Source organism: Alosa sapidissima, chromosome 8 (assembly GCF_018492685.1).
Source record: "Alosa sapidissima isolate fAloSap1 chromosome 8, fAloSap1.pri, whole genome shotgun sequence".
Classification (NCBI taxonomy): domain Eukaryota; kingdom Metazoa; phylum Chordata; class Actinopteri; order Clupeiformes; family Clupeidae; genus Alosa; species Alosa sapidissima.
This window is the reverse complement of record NC_055964.1, coordinates 22,317,685-22,337,935: the sequence shown is the minus strand read 5'-3', so window position 1 is coordinate 22,337,935 and position 20,251 is coordinate 22,317,685. Positions and strand designations below refer to the sequence as shown.

General features: G+C 44.3%; 1 protein-coding gene across 12 annotated transcripts in view; it reads left to right on the top strand.

The window, feature by feature from the left end:
- The window catches only part of rhobtb4 (Rho related BTB domain containing 4), a 43,512-nt gene that overhangs the window by 5,369 nt on the left and 17,892 nt on the right, over nt 1–20,251 (top strand). For 3 of the 12 annotated variants that reach the window (XM_042101661.1, XM_042101656.1, XM_042101651.1), the window contains exons 2-3: nt 16,205–16,406; nt 17,119–17,222. In XM_042101661.1, the coding sequence (XP_041957595.1) occupies nt 16,215–16,406; nt 17,119–17,222 (296 nt within the window). In that variant the 5' untranslated portion in view covers nt 16,205–16,214. The other 9 variants (XM_042101653.1, XM_042101658.1, XM_042101655.1 and 6 more) reach the window with 9 other exon arrangements.

Sequence of the window (20,251 nt, the reverse complement as noted above, 5' to 3'; positions counted from 1 at the left end):
CGGATTCAAACCTGGGTCCCTGTGGGCACTTGGACCCGTACATGGTATGGTATGGGGCGTTGTAGCCTGTTGCGCTACAGCACCCCCCATTTTTAATTCTCTGACTTGCCAACATTTGTCACCATCAGCCACTTAGTAAATGATTTTTGCCAAGTGATCATCATGCAGGTCCAGTGCTTGTAGGGAGTTAGTAGATTTTATTATCCTTGTCAGATGCCATAGTAAAACAGATGGCCCTACTTAAGGCTCACGTCTACTTCAGTGCACTTGAGACCTTGTGACAGAGCAAGTCAAAAGTAACATGGTATCAGACACCATATCATGTGGCACAATTGAAGGTGTTTGGTTGATAGAGTCACGTTAAGGCAGCACATTTACTAGCATATTGCTCTTGTTTCAGTCTTTCTTTACCTCCATAGTAGTCAGTGTTTCCCACAGAATTGAATTCTATTTTTGGTGGTAGGTTTGCAGAATTAACTTGAATGCAACAGTTTTTAAAAAAAAAAATTAGCGCATCGTGGTTATGATGCTAATCAGATTTAAGCACAATTTAGTACAACCTGGAAAATCATTGTGTGGTGGTCAATGTTGATATTGTGGTGGGCCGCCCAAATAAGTCAATGTATGGGAAACACTGGTAGTTATTCAACTCACTCTCACCTTTATTTTTAAATGTGTAAATCTTATATGAAGCTGAAGCACGGTGTGGTACAGTGTGGTGTGGTGTTGTAGTGACTAAGTTCAGAGTTCTGGCACAGACAAAGCGTGTCTCTCTCCAGAGAGAACTTCACACTGAACCTAATCTAAACAAACAATAATCCTAACTACTGACCTCCACTCAAATCAGATGATTCAGAGCATTGCCAGTTAGCAGTGACCGATGGCTATCTGTGACGGGTCAAAACAATAATCCTTCTATTCACTTCCTTCCTCCATTATTATGACATCAAGGCCACCGTTAATTGTTGTGTAATCCTCCAAAGTAGGAGTTCCTCTGGATGTGCTTTGCATGTGGTCACGGCTCTCAGTCTCTCTCTCTCACACACACTCACCACGCACACACACACACATGCACACGCGCACACACACTTACATACCGACACACACACACACACACTGGTGGTGACATGTGGTCACATGGAGTGCACTGCCCAGTGACATCTGTGCACTCGCAGCCGCCTGTGCTCCGGAAATAGCTGGATCCCAGTATGGATTTTTCCATGGCTTTTCCGAGATCTCGTTTGAATTGTGCAGCCAAGCGCGCCAGACTGTTGATTCCGGGATGGGGTGGACTAGGGTGGGGTGAGATGTCTCTGTGTGTTTGCAGGAGTGTGTGTGTGTGTGTGTGTGTGTGTGTATGTGTGCGGTGCACATTTGCCTATGTTCCATTCGTTCGAGGGCGCGCACATTGTAATGCACCCCCACCCTTCGGTTTTTTTATGCGAGGCTATTTTTGTGTGTGTGCATGTTAAACATGTGGAAATGCATACCAGCGCTATTAGAGCATCACACAAACACAACAGCAGGCCAGAGTAATCTCAACAAAGCTTCTTCCTGTTTCCATTAAAAGCCTCAGGCTATTGGGGTCAGAGGGCTCCGGTCATCTCAGGGTCCGTTGTGTGATGTTTAAAGTGTCCAGTTTGGGTAGCATGGTCAGAGGTGAAGCTCAACTGAGTCATCTGTTACGCCTGGATGTTAAAATGCCTTGGTGCATGTGGTTGCGTAACTAATTAACTTAAATAAAGGAGAACAGTAAACACAAACATGGAAGTAAATTACGTTGTTGGAAGTTATTGAGGTTTATTGATAAATCAAAATAAAAGTTCAAAAAGACAATCACACTAAAAGTATGTAGACGGCTAGGCCTAAGCCAAATAGTAACAAACAAGCACATAAACATACAAACACACAACCTCCCCACTGGGAGTAGTTTTGCCGAACCCGGCACACCCTGGCCACACTAGGCCAGTATTTTGCTACATCGTAGCCACTCTCCCCACTGGGAGTAATTGCTGCACTCGGCGCGCACTACCACTGTAGTAAGCTTAAAAATGAGCAGGTCAAGATCACACAGCATGACAACAGCTCAGGACAATACACAACATAAAACATAAACACAGTACACACAGCCATCCATGGCTCTTACACAACTGTGGTTGCTGGCGGGCTCAAAGGCACTGAACTAACGCCATCTTGGGTCTTTTAAAGGAGAATTCCGGTGTGATATTGACCTAAAGTGTATTGAAACATGATACCGAGTGTGAACGTATGTCTCATAGTCCATCTCGGCTTGTCCCCTGCACTCCAAAATCTGGCGCTAGTTAGCCGATGCTACCAACAGCTTTTTCAATAGTGGTGCTTCGGCATCGGGCTAGCCATGCAAATAAATCACTGTTTTACACCCATTTACGAGGCTCAATGTATCTCCACACTTCATTGGTAGACTTCCGAGGGCCCTGACATTTAAAACGAGACATTGAGAACTTTGAAAAAGCACTGGTAGTTTACTTACAAGACGATTTATACAGACAGTATCTTCACGAAGTTTAGCGTTTGCAGCCATCTTGAATTTAGTCACGATAAGTCGAGCAACGAGTAAGAATGAACTGGTATGATAAGGGATCAGATTCCAAAAATAATTCAGTGGAAATGCATGGATTCCAGTTTCTTCCAGTAGCAGCAGAGTCTAGGAACTCCCTTTCCGGCAATCAGCAGTAGATGGGACCTAAACAAGGGCAAAGGCACAGAGACAGACGGATAAAACACACTAGGGCCGTAACACATCTCATGTTTCTGAAGAAGTGTGGTTTCCTCAAGCCTTCCGTCAAGCCTTCAGTGCTTTGGTTTGCCAATATAGATGATCTGTCTCATGAGTACTGTTTTATGTGTGATCTAGATAACATCATGTAGATCCTTTCGGTCATCTGTGATGGAAAGTCTTAAACGTGCTTATAAAGTGGAATGATTGTTACAATAAGTGTTAGAGTGTAAGAATAAAGAGAGTAAAGGCCTATTCACACCAAGAACGATAACGATAACTATAACCATAACGATAAAAGCGTTCACACTGAACAACGATAAACAAAGTCTCTCCTTGTGTTAATTCTTCTTGTGTTAATTCTTTCTTGAATTTCCCCTGGGGATCAATAAAGTATCTATCTATCTATCTATCTATCTATCTATCTAATTAATGTGACGGTTAAAATTCAATGGGCTCTGATTGGCTATTAGCTTTATATCGTTCTGAAAATCGCTCTGAAAGTGATCCCCAACGATATCGTTCTTCATGTCGTTATCGTTATAGTTTATGTGTGAACGTCGTCATTCATATTAACGAGAACGATATTTATTTATAGCTATCGTTATCGTTCTTGGTGTGAATGGGCCTTAAGAGAGTAGCTGGAAAACCATTCCGTTTTTTTTTCTTTCTTTCTTCCATCTTCTCACCACCTTTGCTCCTCCTCCTCCCCGGCTCCCTTCCTCCAGAGGTGGACAGCATGATCCATCCGCAGCGTTCCTGCTGGCCGGCTCTGTTTGGCTTGGCACGCAAGCGTGTTTGATCAGCATGCTCCCTGAAACCTGCCTCTGTTCCCATACGCCGGTGTCCGCGCTCTCCCCCTTTCACCCACCCCCTTCACAGCCCCTCGGCTCGCAGCACACCATCTGTGCTACCACAGTGCAAGTGGAGTTTTCTCGAGGCAGGCCAATAGCCCGCCTTCAAGATGATTGTTGGGATAGTGTTTTGTACTGTTTTGCTACGGAGTTGAGTGTGTGTGTGTGTGTGCTTTGTGGAGTGGTCTTTAGGATGCCCTAGATGCTCTGATACGATGCTTTTGGATCATAAACTCGAGACAGTAAAATAGAACTGACCCAAAGTTTCAACCATGTAGGCCTAATGGTCTTGTGTGTCCGTGTTTGAGATTACATCCTGGTTAGCTAACAACCGGAGGTTGAAAAAGTTATTTTCTTCTGGTCAATTGTTTACACATTTCTGCTCCACTAGCTTCTAAAGATTCACAGCAACCTGAAGCTGCTACGTTATTTGTTAACATTACACCGACAGCAAGGTGAGATTGCAGTCTGAAAAATGACAACATTATTCATTCTCCAAAACACTTGTATATTTTTCTTATCACTGAATATTTGCAGCTGCACATCACATGGACACATGTCCTCACTTTAATATTAAACACTGTTATTTGCTAGAACAGTGTTGCATTTCAACCTGCAAGAATTTGGAGACATAATTACTGTGTTTGTCAGTGATATGCACATGGAGTCATGGTAACAGAACTGGTACATCAGTTAACTATGCACTATTTTCAGGATAAGCATTCTTTACTAAATCTGTCCAGATATGAGGCATATTTGACATGGAAGTTTACGACCATATTTAGACATTGTGCTGTGGCCAATGTCAGTACATAGTTCAGGGCTTGTTGATGTCCAATGAAATGTGTGGAATGAAAGATTTTTGGCAGCACATTTGTCTGTCACTGTCGGCCATGGGAGGCGACACCGTGAAATCGGTCAACAACAGCATGCTGGGCATAAGGTTCAGCAATAGCGTAGCACTTTCTAACCTTTAACCTTCTCATAATTAGGGTCCTGGTATGGGAATCAGTGGGGGGAATCTTCCATGGAAGTTGATATATGAGATCCTATCTTCTCAGCTGGGATGCTGAGACACCTACATCTTTTTGATGGTGATTCTGTGGGAGAGATGACAGAGACGTATGTGTAGGCTTGTTGAAGGAACAAGGGAACAGGTACTGTTGCTGATGGGACTTTCAGCTCGTCGCCTTTGTTTGCAGACACTCACACTTCCAGGACAAACGCCCTACATGATGTTCCACCCAGTCTTCTAATTTTCACACTGGCCTGTGTTTGTCCGTGTCATCTCCAAACACGGCGTGTTTGAGGCAATTCGGCGCATCTCCAGGTAAGAAAAGGTGCTCTGTGTGCTCGCCGTGTCTGGCACCGGTGCACGAGGATGAGGCTGGGCGCACATCCGTCAGGAGGCCCCGACAGGTTCCTGCAGGCAGCGTGTAGGTGTGAGTGCTTAGCAACAGCGTGGCGGAGCGTTCTGGAGCGTCCTGCTGGGACCACGGGTTACAGCTGCTGTTCCATGCCGCTATTAGCTCGAGCCAGCTGATGGCCTGCTTATCACAGACTCCTCTCTCTCTCTCTCGGCTTTCTCTCTCTTCTCTCTCTCTCAATTCAATTCAATTCAAGGTAGCTTTATTGGCATGACAAATATTTCTTTGCATTGCCAAAGCAGGACATCAAACAATACAATACAGAACATACGATAGATAAGACATTTATACGTATAAACTTTGTGTGTGTGTTTGTGTGTGTATCTCGTGTTTGAGTATAATGTTCTCTCTCTCTCCCTTTCTCCCTCCCTCTCTCGGCTCTCTCTCTCCCTCCCTCTCTCTCTTTCTCTCTCTCGGCTCGCTCTCGGCTGATGGGGTAAGACCCGACTCATAATGGGAGATGATGGACACTTCTCACAGGGTGTAGGGTGTCCAGTGTTTTTTCTTTCAGAAGCACATTGTAAGTTTTAGCTGTTTTAGAATCACAATAAACCATCTGTATCCATAGCTCAACTGAAGCAGAAGCAATTGTCAGGATTCAAGGTAATTGTCAGACCACCCCCCCTCCCCACTCACTCACTCACTCACATAAACACACACACACTCTTTCTTTCTTTCTCTCTCTTTCACAGACACACACACACACTCAGAGGGAGAGAGAGTATCGTAATAGAGTAATAGTCTTCGTATCCTTCCCCAGTTCCCTAGTGCGTGTGTGTGCTATTTTCTTAATGTGTGTCCTTTTTTTTAGACATTGTTATGAGCTGTTGCTTGAGCCTTTGGAATTTTCAGCTGGGTCCAGGCCTTACTGCAACCTTCACCATGGATAAAGGAAGTTATAAATTCTGTTAGTCCTCATCATATCTGGGTTCAACTAGGCTGTGAACGCTGTTGCAGTCTCGTTGGCAACAGATTCCTCCTCATGTTTTTTTTTCATTCTCTAACTATACTTGAACAATGTATCCAATTCTATGAAAACACAGGCACAGAAACAATTGAATGTATTTCAGTGGAAACTAGTTACAATCAAAATAGAAAAGTAGCCCTGACCTTTTGACCTTTCCCCAGATGTGTTGAATCCACAACCCAAGGAATGAGTCATTTACGAATATATCTTCATAGATATATTGACCTTTAAACCTCCTCTCTATGGCCCCTCAAGAGCCACAACACACAAAATTCTCTTCAGCCACAAACCATGGAGCTCAGCCTCCATCAAAACCCTCTCTCTTCCTCACTGCTGTTTATGCTGTCTGTGGAGTTCATCTCAGCAAAACCCATATTTGAATGTAAATGGATGCTGGTTTTGTGCGATCTTGTGTAGCCAGTATGTGTTCCTACGGCAGAATTCATATTATCAACCAGGACAGCGAGGCACAGTTGGAACATGATAATCGCTCAGCAATTATCTTTGTCGTAGTTTGACTTTTAAGAAAAGGACAAATCTGACCAGTTTTTCTTTTTTTTCTTTAGCCCTGCCCCTGATACAGTCAGAAAAATGCCGGCTGCCTTCATTCCTTTTTTTTAGCCATTGTTCCCCCTCAACTAAAATAACACACAGACCTGTGACTGACTGAGTCCCTGACCCTTGTCCTTCATGCTTTGCTTGTTATTTTACCTTGTTGGACTTAAAAAAAAGAGCCAGTCAACTTCTCTGAGAGATGGAATGCTGTCCATGCTGTACATCTGTTATTATCCTCTGCTCTGTGGTAGGGTGGTGTCTGTTCTTTCTGGGAAGAAGCCTTAGAGGGGTATGTCTGCGCTTTTGACTACTGGGTGTTGACAGACCAGACCCCAATTTCTCAGTAGCTGCTGCTGCTGCTCCTCAGCGGCCCTTGTAACTATGAGAAAGAGACAGAAATATGAGAAACATGCTATCGATATCATTTGCATTATCTGTATAAGGCTAGGAGGCTGAGAAGCATCTTTGAGCACCATTCCTTACCTTTATCAGAAACTATTTTCCTGACAGCTACTTATGTCAGCTATTCAGGACATCCGCCTGTGACCCATAGTCCTCTGTTGAGATATTCTAATATCTGCTCAAGTTTTTTAAGAGAGCCAAGGGGCATGGCTTTTCCCAGACTATGAGCAAGTCCAAAAAGGCACTGCATTGATGTGCCTGCTTCATATCACTGTCCAACTTGACAATGATGGATAGGAGGTTTGTAGAATATCAGGACACGCAATTCTTCACAAAGCTAGATAGATGTCCATCCTAATATCAGATGAATCCGATCATTCCCATTATCAAGACTGTCAATCTGTCCCGTAACTTCTTTAGCAGATGTTGGGGAATTGAATGGAAAATTATAATGTAATCAACAAAAGAAAAGATTTTAATATAGGACTATAAAATAGTTTTATTGACAAACTCGATACTTTTTATGTGCCAGTTCAATTTACTGTAATGTGGACTGAATCCACTTCTTTTAGCCACCAGAAGAGGGCACTCCACTTTTAGTTCAGCACCTCATACTACTCATGCACAGTATATTAACAAAATGCTGTCATTCAAAACAACTTCTCCAAGTATGGAGAAAGTATAAACTTGATCATTACTGGGAAGCAAAATTGTGTCTCTGTAGCTTGTACCTTGCTTAATTAGTTCAGCCATGAATTAGTGCATGTAATAAAAAATATAATTTATGTGAAATGTGACTGAATATCCAAGATAGCAGGGAAGGATACACACCCATTAACAGATAAGGCGCTCTATGTTTTGCCTGCACTTGTTGAGAAACCACAGGGCACCCTGGCTTTGAATACTTTAGGGATTAGGCTACATGAGTTTTCCATCACTATCAATGTCAGGGGCATAGGTCCAGGCAAGATGGGCCCTGTAGTTTGCATTCTTTCTCTAGGAATGTGCATTCCAAGATGTCTGTCTTTCAGGGGTCTCTTGTAGTCTGAACAGTGGACATCTATGTGGGCAATAGATGAACTGCATTGTGTCAGTTCTTACCAGTTTCCATGACAATGAAAGATTTAAATAGCCTCAGATTATTATAACCATTTTTTTGCCTTGCATTCTCATTGAAAAAAATCTAAATTTTTGGAAGGTCTTTTTTTTAAATCTTATTTGGCCTCACACCCGAAGAGAAATAAATATGGTAGGCCTGATTATTAGCCTATCAAAATACTATTTAATAATGGATTTTTCTTAATCCAGTCTGCTCTTGTTTTCTTCCCATTCAAATTAAATAGGGCCTCCTGTAGTAAAACTTATCATTGATGTCATCACACTGAGCGTTACATTTCCAGTGAAAACTGATGTGTGCTCTCGCAGCTGGAAAAGAGCACGGTGAACGTGTTGTTCTCCACTATGTCTCTTTGAACAAGGGACTCCGTCGAACACAGAGCAATAAGGCATGGTTGGAAGAGCTGGTATGCCTTTTTTCACCGAATAATTCACCCACGTCGACTGTATACACCCATGTACAAAGGAATGCAGTGACAATTGGGTTAACGAGACAGACTCTCCCTCCCAGACGGGGCGGGGAGACAAAGCGACCACCATCCGGCGATTGGCTGTTTAGGATATTACATCACTGTCAAAGGCGGATCTCCAAGAGCCATGACGCGATACTGTAGGGGCGTGTTGTCGGGAAATCAGCTGTAGAAACAATAACAGAAAGAATACTGGAGGAGCAAGGGTTTGAGACGAAATGCAATTGCATTTTCGCAAGAAAGAAAGTAGTCTCTTTTAGAATCATCGACATTACCCCGCAGGTGTAGACAGAGGAAGGGAGTTTCGTAGTTGTCAGCGACATATTCGCTTCAAAAGCTTTGCCTCACTTTCAGCAGAGGATAGCGAGCGTGGAGATGCCGCCTATTTGACAGCTGTGTGGCTTGATAAGGCGTCCGACGACACATTAAAAAGTCCTACACCTTTGTAGCAACTTTGTTTGGCCTCTACTCCTGCACCCGGCGTAACGGGATCCAGGGGTGGAACTGAGGCGGACTGGCATGTGGGTCAATTCTGGAACAGTCGGAAGGTAGGCAGAAATGTCACTTGGGTGAACGATGAGTCACGTGTATGCTTTATAATTTCGGTGTTGGTTTGGGTATTCACGGCGTCTGTAGTGCCTTAAATGGCATGCTGGCTAGGCACTCTTCTGTATCGTAACCAAAGCTCGGAAAGTATTTACTCAATTCGCTTGATTTTATTGCAATCGTTTTATGACCATATTGCTGTGCTTGCTTCCACGACTGGTTAGTGGTATTACAGGCTACTTGTGGTCCCTGCTGTAACCATGTGCTTTTACATTCCGTCTGCACCGAGATTACATTGCATGGCTCTTATTGTTCTGTTATGTCTTTCCTGGAGCTCCGTTGTTTCGCGCCATCACTGACATTTCCTTTGAAGTTTTCTAGGATTCTTGGCTTTCATTCAATAACCCTCTTGCGAAAAACGCGATTCATGCGAGCTATGAATAATTTTGAATGGGTGCTGAGGAGGAGTGTTGCAAGAGGTTGAATGAAACGGGGCGAATGGCAGCTCAGTCATGTGGCGCCCCCGTGTCTCTCCTGATGCAATGCCATGAAATCATGAAATATTCTGGCCGCTAGATTTGGGCAGGAGAGTGGGAGAGGTTCTCTTGATACCATAGAGAAAAATAAGCAGGATATCGCATACCATCTCTTTAATGCACCTTGCCTGAAACACATCTTATCACCCAGACACAAGACACACACACACACACACACACACCTCTTCCCGTGAGGTCAGTGTGACGATAGAATTTCATCAGGTGACAGGTGAAAGCACGCTAACCTACTAACCATATATGCACAGGCAGCGGCACACTGAGCAGAGCCCTTCAGTAAGCCAACCATTACGCCTACAGCCAGAGACCACCCTACCCGTCCCAAATGAGGCCAGTGTGCTGGGATTCACATCTATCGCAGAGATAAGCAGCCCTGTTGTAGGAACACACTCGAGCCCTAGATTGTATGTTTCATTCAAGGCCCACCTTCCCCCAGCTACAGTACAGCCACGCATGCAGCTCCTACAGTGGTCATATTGATGTACCCACACATGATAACCAAACATGCACACAGCTCCTACAGTGGTCATATTGATGTACCCACACATGATAACCAAACATGCACACAGCTCCTACAGTGGTTATATCGATGTACCCACACATGATAACCAAACATGCACACAGCTCCTACAGTGGTCATATCGATGTACCCACACATAGCAAGCAAACATACCTTTGCAGTTTAGCCCATGTGAAGAGATGCCCTCCTCCACCCTGACCGCTCAAACCCGTGTCTAACTCCAGCTCTCTCTCGCCTTCCTTCCGCTGCAAGCATGCGCTCAAAGCATCCGCTCCGTGAGTGGCTACTTAATCAATGCAGAATAATAAACTCGAAAAGGGGGCAGCGTTATTCATTCTCCCCGAGTGGACAGTTAAGAGGATATTGATTACAAGGAACGCTTCCAAGCTCCGCAAAATCCGCAATGCCAATGACATGATGAAATGAACATTTGGTTAAAGAGAAAAAAAAACCAAACTGCCGAGTGGTAAACATACTCTTGAAAACACACAATGTGACGATTTGACAGCAGGGCTGGAGCTGGAGACTGGGGACCCGAGCAGACAGACCTCTTGGCCCGCAGGCAGCCTGTTTGAGCTGCTCTCTGGCCCTGTTGACCTCCTGAAGAGTAAAGGTACTGTACTGCTCATATACCGTAAGTGTCGCTCTCTGTGAGGAGGCAATCATCGTCCGCCTACCTGCATGTGTGATGCTTGTGGGCTCGAGCGAGAGAGAACACTCGCTCTCTCGTCCGGAGTAGTCTGTGTGTCTATGTGAATAAATATTTCCCCCCTGATTCATTCACCAGTTGTTGCATAGAGGATCTGCAATCTCTTTCCATCTGACCGTCATTTTACACTATTTTCCTACTCTGTTCCAGAGGTGCTTGGGTGAGTGAATTTGTATGTTGAGCGGTTGAGCGCACTTGAAGGGAGAGATCTGTAGAGAGCAATCATGTCTCAGATGATCTCAGAGGTGCTGGTATCAGTCATGAGCTCAGAGTGTTTGTGATGTTTGGCAGTGGCCAGTGCAGGCCAGTGGAGGCCTGTTTGTCCTGGCCCTGCACCACAGACAGAGCCTGTTCAATTGAAGCCCCCTGCATCCGCATGTCCATGTGCGCTCTTACAGTGGTGTTAATGTTGGCCATCTTGGACAGCATGTGCTGCCAGCTCAGACTCAGTGGTTGTGTGTTGGAGCGGACGGGGCTTGGTGTTAACATTCCACTCTTATCACCTTGCCACTAGATTTATCTATGCACACCCCATACAGGCAAGCACACACACACACACACACACTTATGCATTCTAGTACAGCCGCACACACTTAACTCCCCATCCCCTCTCTCACTCACACACACACACACACACGCGCACACACACACACACATACACACACAGGGTGGGAATATCAGACTCAAGGGACAGTGTGAGTAATAAAGAGAAATTTGCCCCTCCCCATTCCCCCCTCTCCTCCCCCTCTCCTCCCCCTCTCCTCCCCACCTCCTCTCTCTTTTTGTCACTTCACTCCTCCCTCCATTTGTTCTCATTGTGTGTCTGTCTCTCTCTTTCGCTGCTCTCCTCCACTGCCCCCCCCCCACCCCCCCACCCCCCCCTCATCTCCCAGACCCATTTGAGATTCCTGGCACACTCTTGTCATGATGTTGACCTCCTTTTTCGCTTAAGAGGGCCCAAAACAACACAGACAGGCAAAACGGGAAGCCAGCATGGAAAAAAAAGTGCCTCTCTGGGTCCATAGGGATCCAGTTTCCAATATTATCCTTTCAATAGGCGGCAGTAGCAGCAGCAGCAGCAGCAGCGACATGATGAGACAGTAGCAACAATAGCAGCCAACGCCAGGAATAGTTTGCAGACAGAGAGAGAGAGAGAGAGAGAGAGAGTGCAGTAGCACGAGAGGTCTGGCAGCGGCAATAGAGACAATGTCAGCTGCAGAAAGGCAGCAGCGAGCTGTGAGAGCGACCGGCAGCAGCAGCCTTTGAATTCTTAATGCGTGAGCAGCAAGCCCCTAATATAGGGCACGCTCAGGCCTGTTGAACCTGGACTGATAGTCGCGCAGAACTGGAGTTCATTCCCAGCTTATCCTGTAGCCGGCACAAAGGGAGGCCGTCGGCGTGGATTATGTTGTCCCCTGATCTGGGGAGATGGAAGCGTGGAGAGACGGAGCGGTGCGGGATTGGTGGCGGCGGCGGGCCGGGCCTGTGGAGCATGGCAGCAGAGGCGCGGCGCTAACCGGTGGGGGTGTGTGTGTGTGGGTGGGGGGTGAGAGAGGAGAGGGATGATGTTGCTCGGCCGCTTCGCTGTTTACAGCCTACTGTTATGTAACCAGTCTGCACTGCCACCGTCCCAAGCCACTGCTCACTCTGACACATACGCACACATGCATAAACGTACACACAGATGCGCACACACACACACGCGCATAGACGTACACTCAGATGCACACACACAAGCACGCCCGCACGCACACACACGCACAGACGTACACTCAGATGCACGCACACACACACACACACACACACACACACGTACACTCAGATGCACAAACACACATACATGCTCGCTCTCACAATCACAACATCTATTGTAATGAACTACAAAAAAAAATAATGTAGTCAAACCCCTTTGTCCCCATGTGCGTTTTAAACCATCCTGGTGCATTTGATACTCATATATATGGTTCCAAATCTCACGGATAGGAGCCTAGCTAGGCACAGAGACACGCCCACACAGCCACGAGTAGACACAAAAATACTGTACATGCCTACTTGCATACACACTGCTCTTGCTTATGCTTTAGGCCCTGTCTGTTTTTAAGTTAGCATTAAAAATATATGACATGGAACACGAATATACACTGACACACATCTCCTGTATATACTGTGTGTGTGTGTGCAAGAGAGAGGGGGGTGTTCTGGTTATGTGGTGCTGAGACAGAACTGTCTCTATTACTGGAGCTGTTGCATAACTTCCACAGACGGGGGAGAGAGAGGGAGAGCAAGTGCACTGCTGCCACGGAGGGCAAGGCAGAGATGGTAGATATACGAAATGTGTGTGTGTGTGTGTGTGTGTGGGGCTGGGGATTAAATAATACATAGAGAGAGAGAAGGAGGACAAAGAGGAAGGGGGGAGAGAAGAGAGTGTGTGTGGAGTGTGTGTGTGGAGAGTGTGTGTGTTTTTTGTGAGAGAAAGAGAGTGAGTGACAAGACAGAATGAGCTGACTAGAGAGAAGGGAGAATGGAAGAACGATGTGGGTGATTGAATTACAGAGGAAGACAGCGAGAAAGAGAGAGAGAGAACCTAGAAGAATGCCCAGTGTTCCAGAGGTGTTTAGAGAGGTGTGCGTGACTGGCACCTCCCACTGCACAGAGTAAAGATTCAAGACAGAGACGCTGTGTGCTGATGTGTTCTCTCTTTCTCTCTCCCTCTCTCTCTCTCTCTCTCTCTCTCTCTCTCTCTATCCCTCTGTGCCGTATCCTCTATCTGGAGGCTTCCCTTTGTACCCCCAAGGCAGACGCGGAACACAAACAGAGAGAGAATGAGAGTACACGGTGTCCTTTTGGTTTAGAATGCCTGTGGCTTCGGTTCAGCTGTTGTGGCAATTCGTGGCAATGTCAGTTTCAGGTTCTGTGAAGTCTGACAAGTCTTTCAGTGAAGCCTGAGAACCCTCTCTTTCTCTGAAGTCTGTTCAAGAGAAAGAGGGTTCAGTGGAAGTCGTTGAAGATGTTTGTGTGTGCTGGCCTCTCTCTCTTTCTCTCTCCCTCTAGGGCGTAGTAGGGCCATGGCGTTCTCTAAACGAGTATCAAGTTCACAGTTAAGGTATCTGGAGCGGGTTTGGTTGCTGAAACACTCCCTCTCAGTTCAGCAATAATGTGTGCCGTTTCTCACCTTTCTGAAGAGGCCACCCTCTCAATGGTCTCATTTCAGTAACTCAGGCCAACACGGCCTACATGTAAATTAATGGACAACATTAATCAGCAGGAAACTTTAAAGCAGGTTCCTTTTCTAGCTGTACAATACTGCCATTCTTTCCATTATAACACAAATCATGTAATAGGATAGGATTTTAGTAGGATTCTACTTGATTTGTAATAGGATTTATGAAAAGGATTCTACTTAAATAAATGATAAGCATTGTATTCTTAATTTGATTTTGTAGGATTTGACAGAAATAGTTAGTGATATCTGGTGTGTAATAGGATTGCGCAGGCAACATTTCTACTCCTATTAAGCCAGTTGATTTGGCTATGTGTGACACGTAACAGTAGTTGAAATAGCATGGTGGAAAACATTGCCGCATCAAAGGCACAGGAGGAGCAGTGCTGTTTAGCCTCCTGGATTAGTTTCCTCTAGCCCAAGATCAAAGGTTATCAAAGTCAAAGAGGTGTAGGCCTGCTCGGAGTTGTTTTTTCAGCTCTAGGTTGCATACTTTTCATCCCTCCACACCCCCTAGATGCCCTGTGTGTGTCTTGGACTGTGCCCTGCTAGATCTCACCCTCAAGAGGAGAGGGACCCTGTCTCATGCCCCCCACATATGTTTTTCATGGGTCATGTGTCATGCATCCCACAATGTACCCCCCTCGCTTCTTGGCCTCTCTAACTCTCTCTTTCTCTCTCTCTCGTTCTCTCTCTTTTTCTCCCTCTCTCTCTCTCTTTCTCTCTTTCTCTCTCTCCCTCTCTCTCTTTCTCTCTTTCTCTCTCTTCTTCTCCCTCTCTCTCTCTCTCTCTCTCTCTCTCTCTCTCTCTCTCTTCCTTCCTCTCTCCCTTCCTCTCTCCCTCTCTCTCTTTGTGCACTCTCTTGTGTGTGTTTTTTCTTTCCCCTGCCGGAGAGGACAACTCATTCCGTGACGTTGCCAGGGGGGAGGTGTGAGGTTACATCGGGTGCCCGAAGTTGTGCGCTGGCATCCCTTTTTGCCCGGGCCCCCAGTCGCTTGCCTGCCCGCTCACTCAAACACATTGGCGCTGTAAGATACATAACACTCCCATCTGTGAAGTGAGACACAATTTTGGCACGTCGGATCGGTTGAGATGGGTGGTAGGGTGGCGCGCGGGGCGGTGGGTGGCAGAGTGAACGAGTGGAGTGGCGGGTAGGCCTATGGGTCTGTTTGTGCCAGTAATCAATGTGTCAGATACCGCCTGTGGAAATGTTCCAGCTGAGAGAGGAATGAAGGCTACGACGCTGTTAGTATTGAGCCTCTTTGGACATTCTCACTCTCTACTTCCCTCTTTTAGAAAGTGTGCAAAGTAGAAAGTTGGTTGACGTTCTCACTCTATGAGTCTACTTCCCTCCTTTAGAAAGTGTGCAAAGTAGAAAATTGGTTGGCAGACGACCAGCGGTCACTTGGAAGGGCTGTGGAACACAAAACACATAGAAATACATTTATCAGTGACCGTTATGATGGCTTTCCTTCATTTGATTTGGCCATGCTGGATTTCCTCTTACATTTGCCGTTAATGATAAAAGCACAATGATCTGATTCAGAGTATGTCCTTAATGCAAATCCCCAGAGAGAGAACTACAATCGGAATCTGAAGGTCTTTACAATCTGAGCTACAATATTTTGCTGTGTTTTGGGACTGTGGTTTGAGTTCACATTGAAGCATCTATAGAGAGAAGTCATAAAATGTTTATAACTTTCCATTTGGTAGATGTTTTTTAAAGTGTTTACTACCAATACATTTTGTATTCACACTTGGTCAGTCTTTCTGAAAAGGAAATCCTGCCTTGGAAATCCTGCCCTCGAAGATAGCATTCAGTGGCAGCAAGGCATGGATTTTTGAAGGCAGCATAGATGACTTTGATATTTTAAATATTTCATGCTGCCAAAAGTATGTGTTGTATGCATGTGCATTTGTGTCTGTTCTTCTAAAACAACTGCAGTGAGTAACATCCTCTCTTTCTTCCTCTCTTTCTTCCTCTCTTTCTTCCTCTCTTCTCTTTCTCCGTCTCCATTATCCCTCTTTCCCTCTTCTCTCCATTCCTCTTCATCTCTTCATCTTTCTCTCTTCTTCTCCTCCTGCCTCTGCCTCCCCCTCTCTCAGGGCCCTCTCCATGGATATAGACACAGACTATGAGCGGCCCAATGTGGAGACGATCAAATGTGTGGTGGTGGGCGACAACGCGGTGGGCAAGACGCGGCTGATCTGCGCGCGCGCCTGCAACGCCACCCTCACGCAGTACCAGCTGCTCGCCACCCACGTGCCAACCGTCTGGGCCATCGACCAGTACCGTGTCTGCCAGGAGGTGGGTAGCGGCTGGCGCCACCCGTCCGGGTGGACATATATGGCTGCTGAGTGTATGAGACAACAGAGAAATACATGGACACACACACACACACACACTAACAAACACTTAATTTGATTGTGTTGATAGTGTCACTTTGTCACCTTTATAGACACACCCCATGTACTCCCAAGAGTCTGAATAACCAGCATTGTAGCTTAGAATTCCTTAATAGGAAACTATGAGACACACACACACACACACACATATATACTGTACACATTACATACACACACACACATTACATACACACTCTTAAAATACCTTGCTTTAAAATATGAATTGTAAATATGAATTCCTACATTTCCCTCATTAGAGTGGGGTTTTACATTAATTGTGTGAGTTTGTGGTTTTGCTGGGTTGTTTTTGGCCCAGATGGGTACTGGTGCTGGGTTTGTGCAAGTGGAGTTTTTTTGTGTGTGTGCTGCACTACAAATACGTGCATAGCCTCCTTGTATTGTGGACAGACTATCCTTTTTAATAATCCATCTATATATTAATCCATGCATCCATTCATCCATGTCTTTTGATCATTCAGATTTTCTGAGATGGCCAGTAAATATCTTGCTGTAGGTTTATCAGAAGAGACTTCAGCCTCCTTGTTGTACTTTAACTGGCCATATTACAAAGATGTTTTGTGTGCAGTTATCGAAGTCTATGTTGTGTGTCGTAGGTGCTGGAGAGGTCCAGGGATGTGGTGGATGAGGTCAGTGTATCCCTTAGACTGTGGGACACCTTTGGAGACCACCACAAAGACAGACGCTTTGCCTATGGCAGGTGAGGAGTGTGCACACATTTCCACTGACACACACACACACACACACGCACACACTAGGGGCGATATATATCGTCTGCGATAATATGTGATTGCTGCTTTAACGATGTGCAAATTGACATTATCGAGTATTTAAATGACTTATTTAAGTAATTTAAACACTCGAAATCACGCATTGAACCATCATACATTCACTAAGCCAGGAGGTGAATGCGAGAGAAGCCCCTGGCTGCAGCAGAGCAAGTCACGTGATTGCTAGTGGTCCACGTTGTCACACGCAGCCTAATGTTTATTTTGTGCAGCTACTTCGTTCAAGTAGCATTGATGAGTTAAAGTCACGGTATTATATGTAAACATTAGGATAGCCTTTGAGTATTTTAATAGTCAGTTGTAAATAGGGTTGCAAAATTCCGGGAATTTTCAAAGTTGGAAACTTTTCATGGGAATTAACGGGAATATATGGGAATTAACAGGAATAAACGGGAATTAATGGGAATAAACTGGGAATTTTTATTATGGCAAGTTAGTCTATAACAGGGAACTTAAATGTAGTGGACGAAACCCCATCTTGCAGCATAATATTAGTTAAAACAACCTGATTTAATGCAATTTCAGTCAAATTTCTACCATGCACATACGTCAATCCCATGCACACAGCAATCGGCATAGACTGTTAGACATAAAGGAAATCTATGGTGCGTTCATATGCATGGGGAAAAAATGTTCCAACCAATTGGATTTTGTTGTTGAGTGGTGTAGTGTATCTTGGGCAGTTCAGTGTTGCTAGTTTAGAGAATGGGATCCCTGCTAGCATGCTAGCTAGCTTTGTATAAAAATAAAAATCCGAACATACAAATCATATTGCTTATTACGAAACAAAATGTTAATGTTTGTATATGAAACAGTTTGTATGAATTACCCAAAATTCCATTAATTTCCGTAAATTCCCATTAATTCCCATAATTTCCTTTAATTCCATGAAAGTTTCCAATTTGGAATATTTCTAAAATTCCCCAGCTTAACTTCCCATGGTAAGTTTCCGGAAAGTTTCCAGAAATTTACCAGAAATGTTCAGTGCCTTTGCAACCCTAGTTGTAAACAAAGAAATCTTCTTATGTTACCTTTTTGTAAATGGACTGAAGTTTGCTCTAAATATAAACTTTTACAGATTATGCTAACCGTTAGCATCTCTATGGGATTTCTCATATACATTAGCCATAAGCTAATGCATTAGTTTATATTCTGTAAGGTCTGCTTAGTTTTACAGTGAAACCAGAGAATGTCATTTAATAGGACATAGACGGGCTCATGGTGAAACCTAAGTAAAGGTTTGAAAGGAACTTCAGCTTCAGACTTTTTCTTGGGAAACTGTCAGGCCCATCTATCCTCTGTAATGTAGCTGGCTAGACCATGTCACACATACAAGTGGGGGCAGAATTGGAAATGTGTCAGAGTGACAATGCATTGGTTTGGTTAAAAAGTCATAGGTTAGGTTATTGGTTATTATTGTAATAATGCTATTCATAAATAATGAGCTGTAAAGTAACTCAGACTTTTAAAAACAGTTTTTCAAAGGATATTGACTAATTATCGTTATCGTCAAAATCACAAAAAATATCGAGATATTATTTTTTGTCCATATCGCCCACCCCTAGCATACACACACACACACACACACACATAGAGTGTGTATACTGCTGGAAGAAGCATCATGAGTGACTGGACACTTTGCATTCATTTGAGTGGGTGCTTACCGCATACTCACTAGGCCTCACTGTAGGATGCATTAAAGGCACACTATGCAGGTTTTTTAGCTTAATATGCAAGTTTTTTAGCTTAATTTACCTTCATGTACCAGCTTCAGAGTCAGGTAGAAAAAGGTAGCCATGGAGTTTCTCAGACATTCGTCATGACAGAGCAAGTGAAAAATAAGCAGAAACCGAAAAAAAACAGTAAGGAAATGGCCAATACTGCATAGTTTACCTTTAATAGTGTCTGTTTGCCCTGATAAACACACCCCACATGTACACAGGAGCCAGAATAACCAGAGATGGCTTAATGTGAAACTATAACACACAAACGCCCATGAAGCTATGACACGCACCCACCCCCCCCCCCCCCCCCCCCCCCCACACACACACACACACACACACACACAAACACACACACGCACACACTAGGGGCGATACATATCGTCTGCGATAATATGTGATTGCTGCTTTAACGATGTGCAAATTTACATTATCGAGTATTTAAATTAATTTAAGTAATTTAAACACTCGAAATCATGCATTGAACCACCATACATTCACTAAGCCAGGAGGTGAATGCGAGAGAAGCCCCTGGCTGCAGCAGAGAAAGTCACGTGATTGCTAGTGGTCCACGTTGTCACACGCAGCCTAATGTTTATTTTGTGCAGCTACTTCGTTCAAGTGGCATTGATGAATTGACAAGTTAAAGTCACGGTATTATATGTAAACATTAGGCTAGCCTTTGAGTATTTTAATAGTCAGTTGTTGTAAACAAAGAAATCTTCTTATGTTACCTTTTTGTAAATGGACTGAAGTTCGCTCTAAATATACACTTTTATCGATTATGCTAACCGTTAGCATCTCTATGGGATTTCTCATATACATTAGCCATAAGCTAATGCATTAGTTTCTATTCTGTAAGGTCTGCTTAGTTTTACAGTGAAACCAGAGAATGTCATTTAATAGGACATAGACGGGCTCATGGTGAAACCTAAGTAAAGGTTTGAAAGGAACTTCAGCTTCAGACTTTTTCTTGGAAAACTGTCAGGCCTATCTATCCTCTGTAATGTAGCTGGCTAGACCACGTCACACATACAAGTGGGGGCAGAATTGGAAATGTGTCAGAGTGACAATGCATTGGTTTGGTTAAAAAGTCATAGGTTAGGTTATTGGTTATTATTGTAATAATGCTATTCATAAATAATGAGCTGTAAAGTAACTCAGACTTTTAAAAACAGTTTTTTAAAGGATATTGACTAATTATCGTTATCGTCAAAATC